The 12,501-nt window shown below is 43.8% G+C and overlaps 1 protein-coding gene across 4 annotated transcripts in view; it reads right to left on the minus strand.

Moving 5' to 3' along the window:
• The window catches only part of KCNQ1 (potassium voltage-gated channel subfamily Q member 1), a 1,547,560-nt gene that overhangs the window by 1,066,448 nt on the left and 468,611 nt on the right, over positions 1–12,501 (minus strand). Inside the window, exon 13 of one of the 4 annotated variants that reach the window (XM_030201124.1) lies at positions 9,432–9,494. The exons of the other annotated variants lie outside the window; for them this stretch is intronic. Coding sequence (XP_030056984.1) covers positions 9,432–9,494 — 63 coding nt within the window. The remainder of the gene's footprint in view (positions 1–9,431; positions 9,495–12,501) is intronic. 4 annotated transcript variants of the gene reach the window in all.

Below are 12,501 nucleotides of genomic sequence, written 5' to 3' on the forward strand. Positions count from 1 at the left end.
CCCCTAGTTGCATTCATCTTCTGTTCCCTCCCACCCCCTCTAGTCCCATCCATCTTCTGCTCCCTCTCCCTTCTCTCACACCCCCTAGTACCATTCATCTTCGGCTCCCTCTCCCTTCTCTCACACTCCCTAGTACCATTCATCTTCTGCTCCCTCTCCCTCCCCTCACATCCCCTAGTCCCATCCATCTTGTGCTCCTTCTCCATCTCTGTCTCTTATTCTCCCCCCACCCCCGGTGGTCTTTTTTTTTTTATCCTTCGCTAGCCGGTCTCGCCCCTGTCCTGTCTCTCTCTTGCTTTCCTTCCAGCACCCCCCCCCCCCCCCCCGCCGCCACCACCACCGCCCCCACAGCACTGGAGTCTTCCAGTTCTTTCTCTCCTAACAGCCCCATGGTGCCCGGTATCGCCCACCCCCACTTCTTCCAATCCCTCGAGTCGCCAGCAGCTTCAGCGAGAAAGCAGTACACACACTGCTTTAGACCTACCCCGGAAGCCCTTCTCTCTCCTACAGTTTCCCTCCTACGCGGGAACAGGAAGTTGAAGCAGAAAGAAAGGCTTCTGGGGGAAGGTCTAAAGTAGCGTGTGTACTGCTTTCTCGTTGAAATTGCCGGCGGCTTGGGGATTGGGGGGGGGGGGGGGAAGCAATACCAGGTGATGTGATGCTGGAAGGAGAGAAAGATGGATGCTGCTACTGTTAGTCCCACCCCATGCCTGGGTGTGATGTAAGATGAAACTGGATTCCGGCAAGCCTGATGGTAGTAGTCGTGGCGACTTTCCAGAAACCAGCACCCAGGAATGAGGAGTGGACAACAATCACTAACCTCGTCTCCCACTCCAGGAGCAGGAGAGGAAAATAAACTAATTTCAGGATTTTACTGTTTCCAAGAATAAAAAAACACAATTTCACAATTTACAGTTTGTTATAATTAATAATTTAATTTAATTACTCTGAATATTCTAACCCAACAATGTAACTAACTTTTTAATTGGTAAAATGCAGTAGATTTAACATGTAATCAACCTCTTTTAACCCCATACATTTTCTTTTCACAGGATTCAACCCTTTTAGGTTTTCTCTGTTTTCCCAAACAGGGCCGTGCCTAGGGTCTCTGGTGTCCCCCTGCAGACTATCAGTTGGCGCCCCCCCCCCCCCCCCTCCGTCTAGCAGAGCAGGAACAGAAGGGAGCAGGCAAGTAAGCCGGACCTCAGGAAAAAATAGCCCTGTATGTATCCCTCATTGATAAGTCTCTGACTCTAAAGTTTAGCAATTTCATTAAAGCAAAATGTATTTTCATAACACTTCAAAGATTTCCAACTCAAAATAGGAATGCTAATTCAAAATGTGAGCAAAGTCCTCTTAGTTTCCAAAAATCTTTTTCTAATCTCCTTGCACCAAAGGATATAATTCAGATCAAACATTTATCTCTGATCAACTATCTCAGATCAAATATTTATTTCAGATCAAATATTAAGGTTTCCTTGCTTACAGTCACTTAAATCTACCTAGCCTTTATATAGCTTATAGGATTTAAACACTCAAACTGAAATTCACCCTTTTCTATTCTTCATAAACTTCAAGTAATCCTGAAATATTCAGATCCTTTTCGCACTAGAGAAACCTCAAACTTCAATCTCCACCAACCTCTTTTCACTCATATTTTCTCATTTACCACATAATCAGGCACTCTTATCATTTCAGTCAACACACACAGGAACTCACAGCTGCATGTCTCTCTTGGCCAAACCGACGGTCAGTTGCTGTCTCACTCTGTTCCCTTCCCGGCAGATTTCTAACAGAAGCTGATCATCCAATCAGAGAGCTCTATTTGAACACAGATTAACATACACTCATGGGAATTTTTAGTGAAAAACACTAGATAAACCCTTCGTTTTTGGATCAAACTTCACACTTTTGATCAGAGCCATGACCAAACATTAAGGCTGTAAACATTTCCATCATTTTTATCCATAAATATGCAAATGAGAACCTCCCAAAAATGGACTAATTTGCATATGATTTAAACAAATCTGAGCATATGACAACCAAGTACAGACTCTCAGCACCTGAATTCTGCAGTTAGATTTAATGCAAATACTTTTAAAACTTATTTTTAGCACTTTTAAAATTTCAGGTTCTCTTTAATTTGAATGCTGTTCAAGCTCTGAAGCTCACCCTGAGTGAGGAGTTATCCCCAAACCAAAGACATATATAGCAATCTGGTTGCATTCTCAAATAACTTGAAGAGCCTGCCTGCCTCAATGAATACTGCTGCGTTGCTTTCACTTCTGGTTTGCCATGAAAAGGCGGGCAGGGGAGATAGGAGAATCACAACTTCAGGTAAAAGATTTTGCAAGTGAGCGGAAGGCAGGGCAGCGGCGCCCCTCGAAGGCAGGCGCCCCCCTGCCTTGCTTACCCCGCTTACTGCATTGGCACGGCCCTGTTCCCAAAGTCACTTAGCTGTTACAGGTTTCCTTTTGTTGGTGTGCAGCGTAGACTTTCTTGCATGGGGGCCCAGATCGATTTTCCTCTTCTCTCCCGTTCTTCTTCCTACACCTCACTCTTTTAAACCAAAGTAATTGGAAGCAAAACCCTTCCTTCCTGCAAATTTTCAGCAACCTTCATGGGATATTAATCAAGGTATCAATACTGTGGCCAACTTTTCTAATTAAAATAAAATTAATTGAATGTTCCCTTCTACACACCTATTCTGTACTGCAGTTCCCTATTCTAAGTGCTGCAGTGCTTTGCTGTCATTCACTCTGCTCAAGATTCTTTCTCTCCTCTCTGACAGTGAACATTCTATCCACATCTCTTTTAATGCTTAGGATAAGATAAACTCCAATAGACTCCCTTTTCTCTCTTTTGAATCCTAAAAGAAACGGTTTTTCCCCTTTTTCACCTCTAACCCTAAGTAATTCTCTCCTTTTTCTCATTCAATCCCCCTCACCTTTAGGCTTTAACCTTTCTCAATCATCAAACAGTTTCACTCTACATCAAACAGACTCCCTATTCACTCTTCCCCTATTACCCTACTTTCTTTCATACTCATTCCCACATTTCAATCCTGACAATCCTATTTCTCTTACAATTTTACTACAATTCTCAATTCCCACTCAGAGCTCACTCACACATCATCCTTCTCCTTCAAAGCAGCAGGCTCATCACAACTGCCACAAACCCCCGTTTCCTAGGAAACCCCTCCTTAGCTTCTCATTCCAAACCCTTCTCAAAATTCCAAGCTACATTGCTGACCGGCGGAATGTTCGCCAGCACAAGTAAATCCCCATTTTACAACTTTGTTTTTTCTTCTTTTCCCTAACCCCATGTTACACTACAGTTCGTTTAGAGGGCAATTGGCCATTCTCGAGAGCTGCTCTTTTTCCTGTTGGCTGCCTAAAAGCATGTGGCATAAGCTGCCATGGCAGAACTCAAAGGCTGTGCACTGATTGGTTGGAGGAGTAGGGAAAATTGGGTGGGCCTGGGCCCACCCAGGCCCACCAGTAGCTACGCCCCTGATTAAAATAACTTTGTATATGATTCCTGTTGGCTCCTACTGCAACCGGAAAAGAGCCCACAGAACCCTTTTGTGCATATCTTGCTGAATTCCATGCTTGCTAAACCGGCTAGAACCAGTCAAAAATTAATGTTGCTAGCCCAGTAAGTTTTATGTATCGGCCCCTGAGAATAAAACTGAACCCCAAAAGTCAGAAAAAGCCCCTTGGGTTAGTCAAAAAGGCCTTCTATTATGGGTAATTTGCTCCCACTAAAATACAAATTAATTATGCTTCAGTTACTTTATATTTACATTAGAACAGTCCTTTAGCAGATCTAAAGAAAAAAAAGTCATTCATTTTATGTGTTCTTTCTTTCAGCATTTATCCTGTCCAAACATAAGTCTCTGGGCAGATTACAATTCAAAAGCATAATCCTAAAAACAATACAATATCATCAAAAACATACACTTAAAAATAGTACAATAATATCACAAAGACTTAAAAACAATATGCACTCAACCATTTTAACCATCTCGGTTTTTAGACCGTAGGCTGAATTAAGGATTTCAACATATTCCCGTCAATATTCAAAGACACTTATACAGTTAGCAAGTGCTGCTAATCAAATAAGTGCCAGTGAGCGGGATATTCGGCAGCCCTAACCAGATAATGCTGCTGAATATTCTCTTTGACCACCTTAGAACTATCTGGACAGCGCTAAGGCAGTCCATGGGCAGACCTGGAGGTTATTCAGTAAACAGTAATATTCAGAGCACCAACCAGTTAGCTAACTGGATAAAATTAGAACAAAGAGCCCTCATGATCCAAAGCCCCGCGCTGTTCCAAACAGCGCTCTAAAAATAGCGCTGGAACAGCTGCTTTCTGCATCGATGATCAGAGATAATGCTTGAAAATTTAAGCAGCACAATTATCACTGATCAAGGGGTAGAAGTGCGGGAGAATTGTACCTGAGCATGCACTCAGCACAATTCTCCCACACTTGTTTGACAGGTCTGGGCTGTCAAAAGCCCAAACCTCTCAAACACAAGGGCTGGAGGTCCATGGAACCACCAAGCCCTGACTACCCCTGCCCCGAGCAAGGCAAAACGGGGGCTGGAGGTCCGGCATACCTCCGGCCCCCCCCCCCCCCACGACGATCTCACCCCCCCCGAACCCCCAGAAAATATCAAGTGGCCGCCACCGGCCAAACCCTCTCCCACCCTCCCACCCAGCAAGCAACGGGGGGGGGGGGCTGGAGGTCCACCCCAACTACCCCCCCCACGTTGTTGTACCAATCCCTGGTGGTCCAGCGTGAGTAGGAGTAGTGACAACCCCCCTCCCTTCCCCCCTACCCTCTCCCACCCTCCCACCCAGCGAGCGAAGCCACCCCAACTCCCCCCCCCCTAGCATATACCAATCCCTGGTGGTCTAGCATGAGTAGAAGTAGTGACAACCCCCCTCCCGGCCTCCCTACCTTTAGTTGGAGGAGGGACGCAGCCTGCCTCCCTCCTCTTCCAGTGGACGACACCACAAAATGGCGGCGCCCAGCCCTGCCCATTGAATCCTGGGATGCCCGGGACGGGGCTACAGACCATGTAAGGGAGCAATTCCCTTACATGGTTTGTAGCCCCGTCCAACGTATCCCAGGATGCAATGGGCGGGGCTGGGCGCCACCATTTTGCGATGTCGTCCACTGGAAGAGGAGGGAGGCAGGCTGCGTCCCTCCTCCAACTAAAGGTAGGGGGGGCCGGGAGGGGGGTTGTTACTACTTCTACTCACGCTAGACCACCAGGGATTGATATACGCTGGGGGAGGGAGTTGGGGTGGCTTCGCTCGCTGGGTGGGAGAGGGTAGGGGGAAAGGAGGGGGGTTGTCACTACTCCTACTCACGCTGGACCACCAGGGATTGGTATGACAACGTGGGGGGGGGAGTTGGGGGTGGACCTCCAGCCCCCCCCCCCCCCGTCGCTCGCTGGGTGGGAGAAGGTTTGGCCGGTGGTGGCGGCCACTTGACATTTTCTGGGGGGTTGGGGGTCTGGAGACCCACCGGATCTCCAGCCCTCCCTGAACATGGGGTGGGGGGATCATCGGGGGGACCGGAGGTCCACCGGACCTCCATCCCCGTTCGCATTTGCTTTGGGAGGGAACGGGGGCCTGTCAGCATGCAACTGCATGCTGGACAGGGCTCACCATTCCTCCCCAATGATCGGCGCAAACCCTAATGCCAACTCAGAGCTGGCGTAGATTTTGCCGCGGCCAGCGACCCAATCTTTGGTGCGCTGGACGCTGATCATTGGGGATGAATACATTAAGTGCTGATTTTTTTTTTTAAATTACATTTGTACCCCGCGCTTTCCCACTCATGGCAGGCTCAATGCGGCTTGATTTAGCATGCATTTGCAAGCTACTTGCACTGAGAGCCCTGTTTAGCATGCACTTGCATGCTACTTATTTATTGATTTATTTATTTATTGCATTTGTATCTCACATTTTCCCACCTTTTTGCGGGCTCAATGTGGCTTACAATAAGATATGAATAATAGAAATACATTTGTTACAACTTGGTTATGGATTACATTGTGCAGAGTTGTGCGAGACATTCGAATATCATTAGAAATATGGCAATGGGACATCAACATAGAAACATTGGAAGGAGACAATGGGAAGCTAAAAGGGCAGTGTTAGACACAAAGACATATGGTGTACATAGTTCCTTGAATAAATGTATGATTGACTGGATTACGGGATGAGGGATCAGAAGTGGATGTATGTTGCATTGATGAACAGTGAGTATGGACTCTATGAGGCATATTTTCAAAGCACTTTGGGAGGCTAAGTTCCATAGGTTTCTATGGAACTTTGGGAGGCTAAGTGCTTTGAAAATATGCCTCTATGTGTTTTGGCTCTTTCCGTAAGTTTGTTCAAACAGGTGAGTCTTCAGTAATTTACGGAAGGAAGCTTGTTCGTTAATCACTCTTAGGTTGCGCGGTAGTGTATTCCAAGACTGCGTGCTTATGTGGGAAAAGGTTGATGCGTGTAGCGTCTTGTATTTCAGGCCCTTGCAAGTGGGGATGTGGAGGTTGAGGTGTGTTCGGGATGATCTTTTAGCGTTTCTGGGTGGTAGGTCTATTAAATCAGACATGTACGCTGGGGCTTCGCCGTAAATGATCTTATGGACTAGTGTGCAAACTTTAAAAGTAACGCGTTCCTTAAGTGGAAGCCAATGTAATTTCTCTCGTAGTGGTTTTGCCCTTTCATATCTTGGTTTTCCGAAGATGAGCCTGGCTGCTGTGTTCTGGGATGTTTGAAGTTTACTCAGTATTTGCTCTTTGCAGCCTGCGTATAGTGAGTTGCAGTAATCCAGATGGCTGAGGACGAGGGATTGCACTAGGCTGCGGAAGACAAATCTTGGGAAGAATGGTCTTATCCTTTTCAATTTCCACATGCAGTAAAACATCTTCTTGGTTGTGTTGTTTGCGTGGGTTTCGAGTGTTAGGTGGCGGTCGATAGTGACTCCAAGACTGGAGTTTTAGGTTTGGTGTGTTTATCGCATTGAATTCATTTGTGTTGTATTGGGAGGTGAGTATCAGGCATTGGGTTTTTTCTGCGTTTAATTTCAGGCGGAATGCATCTGCCCATGTGTTCATGATGTGTAGACTTTGATTGATTTCGTTGGAGATTTCTTTGGTGTCTTGTTTGAATGGGATGTATATTGTCACATCATCGGCGTATATATATGGGTTGAGGTTATGGTTTGATAGGCGTTTTGCTAAAGGGATCATCATTAGGTTGAATATAGTTGGTGAGAGAGGTGATCCTTGTGGGACTCCACATTCAGGTGTCCATGCCTTGGACGTGGTTGAATTTGATGTGACTTGATACGAACGCAGGGTTAGGAACCCCTTGAACCAGTTCAGGACATTTCCTCCTATGCCAAAGTATTCAAGTATGTGTAGTAGGATTCCATGGTCAACCATGTCGAAGGCGCTTGACATGTCAAATTGTAGGAGGAGTATATTGTTGCCAGTTGCGATTATTTATTTGAATTTGGTCATAAGGGTAACTAATACTGTTTCTGTGCTATGATTCGAACGGAATCCTGATTGGGCATCATGCAGTATTGAATGTTTGTCTAGATAGTTTGTGAGTTGTTTAGTTACCATACCTTCGGTTATCTTGGTTATTAGTGGTATGGATGCTATTGGCCTGTAGTTGGTTATTTCGCTCGTGTTTTTCTTTGTATCTTTAGGAATTGGGGTAAGATTTTTCCTTTTTCTTTTGGGAAGAGTCCATTTTGTAGCATGTAGTTTATATGGTTTGTTAAGTCTATTATGAATTGTTGAGGAGCAGATTTCATGAGGCTATTTGGACATATGTCTAGTTTGCAGTTGGATTTGGCATATCTTTTGAGAGTTTTAGAGATGAGGTCTTCTGACAGTAGTTCAAATTCGGTCCAGGTTCTGTCTGCTGGGTGTGTTCCTTCTTCTGGATCTAGACAGTCTAGGAGAGTGGTGTATTCTGTAGGGCTAGCGGGTATTTTGTGTCGTAATAGTATAATTTTCTCCTTGAAGTATGTCGCAAGGTTGTCGTTGTCGACACTTGGTATATCTTTGCCGTTGGTTGTAACTGTTGTGGTGTCTAACAGTTTGTTCACGAGGTTGAAGAGTTTATGTGTGTCTTTGTAGTTTGGTCCTATTAAAGTTTTGTAGTGTAGTCTTTTTGTCTGTTTTATGGTATATTTGTATTTTCTCCGAAGTAGTTTCCAGTCGTTTAGTGTTTGTTCGTCTCTTTTTGTTCCAAGCTCGTTCTAGTCTCCTGACTTGTGTTTTCAGTTTTTTCAGCTCTTCGGTGAACCATGGATTTGCATTTTTCCTGTGTGATGTTCTGGTTTGGACTGGGGTGATTTTGTCTAATGTTGTTGTGCTTATATCGTCCCATTCTTGGAGGAATTGGATGGTGTCAGCGTTTGTAGTCCATTCGTTCTGGTAGATCTGTTGCCAGAATGTTGTGGGGTCTATTTTTCCTCTCGTTGTGTAGGTTGTTCGCTCATGTTTATTGATCGTGTTTAGTTGCGCTAAGAGCCCTCAAGTGCGTTGTTTCACGCGCTCAAGGGCTCTGATCATGGGTCGGCAGCAAACTCTGACGCTAGTATGGCGTTAACAGCCTCTAGCGCCGTTTGCTTTTGATCATGAGGGCCTCAGTGAGGCTGAATCCTGGCTTCCCTGGTTTTCAAGAAAACAAAGGGGCAGACGATCTGCAAACTCCAAAGTGGAAACTGTACAAAGCAGATCGTTGATAAACTGAGATGTATTTTATTAATGTAACAAAATTAAAATATGTATACAGAAACTCATATACATATACATATTATAGCCCGACACAGGCCGTGTTTCGCCCAACTGGGCTGCTTCAGGGGCTATATAGTGGTATTCCACCATCAAACCAGAGATATTGCTGGAGAAACAGGTATATTGTCTATATTCTGAAAAAAACAGCTCGTCTGGAAATGCAGAAACAATTGGTTATAAACCTGAGGTCAAATTAACAACCTCTTACTTCCAAACCTGTTTCTCCAGCAATATCTCTGGTTTGATGGTGGAATACCACTATATAGCCCCTGAAGCAGCCCAGTTGGGCGAAACACGGCCTGTGTCGGGCTATAATATGTATATGTATATGAGTTTCTGTATACATATTTTAATTTTGTTACATTAATAAAATACATCTCAGTTTATCAATGATCTGCTTTGTACAGTTTCCCTGGTTTTCAGCCACCGTTCTTAACCACTAGGCTGCTCATTCACTCTAGTGTGCACAATGTGTCCAAGATGGTACAACAGCATATTAGAGAAACAATCAAAGAGTGGAACTAGGCTTAGTTCTCACATGGAAATAAAAAGTCAGATTAACAGAACAAAGCTCAGAGGAAAGGATTACCTGAAGGAGCAGGCGAGCTGGAGAACTGGTCAGAAGCAAAGGAAGACCAGGAGAGCTGGCGGCCTGGGGCACAAAAGGAAAAGAAAGCAAGAAAGAGACTAGCTGGAAAAAATATATTTATGTGCAAGGAAAAGAATAAATACTTGCATTCCTTGGGTTTAGCTCAATTATAACCCTTAGTCATCACCTATACAAAATAATAATGCTTTTAGAACCTGTTTACCTGAAATAGTTTCTTTTTAGAATAAAGTCCTACACTTTTTTTTTCTTCACACTTTATTTAGTGCAATAAAATTCCTGTTGTGTTACCAAATAACACTAGAGCCCTTTTACTAAGCTGCAGTAAGTGCTGCCATGCGTTTACCACAACACAAAATAGTTTATTGTGGGATGTGCTCAGGTGTCCTATGGTAATTTTTGGATCTGCTTGTGCAAACCAGGTGCTAAAAAATATTCTTATTTTTAGTGCAGAGGGGATGTGTCTGGGGGCAAAGAGTGTGCATTTCTGCATTAATCAATTAGAATACCTAAATTACTGTGCACTGATTAGAATAGGATTAGAGCATGACCCCTTACCACCTAAACAGTAGGTGCGGGCAAATGCTCACATAATAATATATTCTAATGTCCATGCACTAATGGCAACATTAGCGCAAGGCTATTAATTCAAAAACAGAAAATCGTCCATTGTCTGGCTATGGTAAAAATTGCTTTAGTACGTGGCAAAGACCTGCGTAAGGGCGCAATAAGCCCCATTTTTACCACAGGCTGGTTAAGGGCCTCTCTCTATTAGCTTCCAGCCTATTTGTTGTGAAGGCACCAATGAATTTATTGATAAATCTTGATACTATAGAGCCCTATTTTAGAAGAGTGCTGAAACTGGAATGGATATATCCAGGTCAAGTCATTTATAATTCCAGAAATACTTTAGAAAAAGATCTGCCAAGTGTCAATGTAGAGCCTTTCTAAAATTTGTACATGGTATTTGCCTGCAATATATAGAGATACACATAGGAAAAAATGAACAAAGGAACTCCGCAACTTACACGTGTAACTTACACACTAGTAGGTGTCCCATAACTCATACATATATGTTACAAAACATCAACTTTCACGTGTAATTTGCATGTATAAAGCTGCACATGTATGCCTCCCATTTTGTAAATGTTTATTTATTTATTTATTGTATTTGTACCCTACATTTTCCCACCTTTTTGCAGGCTCAATGTGGCTTACAGAGTATAGATTTGATAACGTCGTTACATGATTAAAAAAAAAACACTCGATCATAAGCAAAGGTGAAAGAGGATTTAGATGGAAAGGTGTTAGATAAGATCGTGTGAGAGGTGTTTTTTGGTGTACTTGGGTGGTTTAAGGAATGATTTGTTTCATTGAGGGTGACTTTTATAGGCTTTCTTGAAGAGATGTGTTTTCAAAGCTTTGCGAACGTTGGTTAGATTGGTTATAGTTTTCAGGGCCATGGGTAGTGCGTTCCAAGATTGTGTGCTTTTGTACGCAAAGGTAGTAGCATAAGCTTGTTTGTATTTTATTCCTTTACAGCTGGGGAAGTTCAGATTGAGGAATTTGCGAGCCGATCTTTTGGCGTTTCTGGGCGGTAAGTCCACTAGGTTTAACATATAGAGTGGGGCATCTGATTGGATGATTTAGTATACAGTCGTGCAGATTTTGAACTCAATTCGTTCCTTGAGCGGGAGCCAGTGCAGTTTCTCTCTTAGGGGTTTCGCACTTTCGTATTTAGGTGTACCAAAAATGAGTCTGGCTGCGGTGTTCTGAGCTGTTTGGAGTTTTTTGATGGTCTGTTCTTTACAGCCTGCATACAGAGCGTTACAGTAGTCCAGGTGGCTTATTACTAATGACTGTACTAGGGTGCGGAAGATGTTTCTTGGGAAAAAAGGTTTTATTCTTTTGAGTTTCCACATCGATTGGAACATTTTTTTCGTTGTATTCTTCGTGTGGGTGTCCAGAGTGAGGTTTCAATCAATGGTGACTCCAAGAATTTTCAGATTTTCTGAGATAGGAAGTGTGCAGTAGGGTGTAGTTATTGTGGGGTAGTTGTATGTATTGCATTGGGAGGTGAGAACTAGACATTGAGTTTTTTCTGCGTTGAGTTTTAACTTGAATGAGTCCGCCCAGGAGTGCATGATCTGGAAGCTCTGGTGGATCTCGTTGGTTATTTCGTTTAAGTCACTTTTGAATGGGATATGGATCGTAACGTCATCGGCATATATGTAGGGGTTAAGGTTTTGATTAGCTAGGAGATTGGGCTAATGGTATCATCATTAGGTTGAAGATAGTTGGTGAGAGGGGGGATCCTTGAGGAACTCCGCATTCCGGTATCCAAGATGGCGATCTGTCCGTGTTCGTTATTACTTGGTAGGATCTGGTGGTGAGGAATCCTTCGAACCATCTGAGAACTGGGCCTCCGATTCAGAAGTACTCTAGTAGGTGTAACAAAATTTCATGATCCACCATGTCGAAGGCACTAGACATGTCGAATTGTAGTATGAGTATGTTCTTGCCGGTTGCGATCGTTTTTTTGAATGAGTTCATTGCCGACACTAGTACAGTTTCCGTGCCATGATTTGATCGAAATCCTGATTGAGACTCATGTAGAATTGAGTGTTTGGTCAGGTATTCCGTGAGTTGTTTCGTCACTATGCCTTCCATCAGTTTTGTTGTGAGTGGGATAGAAGCGACTGGTCGGTAGTTGGTTAAGTCCATTGTGCTTTTCTTGGCATCTTTTGGCAGCGGAGTGAATAGGATGTTACCTGGTTCGTGAGGTCTTGTATGAATTGTTTGGGTGCGGATCTTATTAGGCTAGTAGGGCAGATGTCAAGTTTGCATTGAGATTTGGCATATTTTCTGAGCCAGTGTGTGAGTTCATTTACTGAAATCAGGTCAAAATTGGTCCATGATCGATCGGCAGGGTATTCCCCAGGATTTGGGTCTAGGCATTCAAGGATGCTTGTGTACTCAATGGTGTTACTTGGTATCATGCGTCGGAGCTTTGTGAGTTTTTCGTTGAAATAGTTCGCTAGGTTGGTTGCCG

Source organism: Microcaecilia unicolor, chromosome 4 (genome assembly GCF_901765095.1).
Source record: "Microcaecilia unicolor chromosome 4, aMicUni1.1, whole genome shotgun sequence".
Lineage (NCBI taxonomy): Eukaryota > Metazoa > Chordata > Amphibia > Gymnophiona > Siphonopidae > Microcaecilia > Microcaecilia unicolor.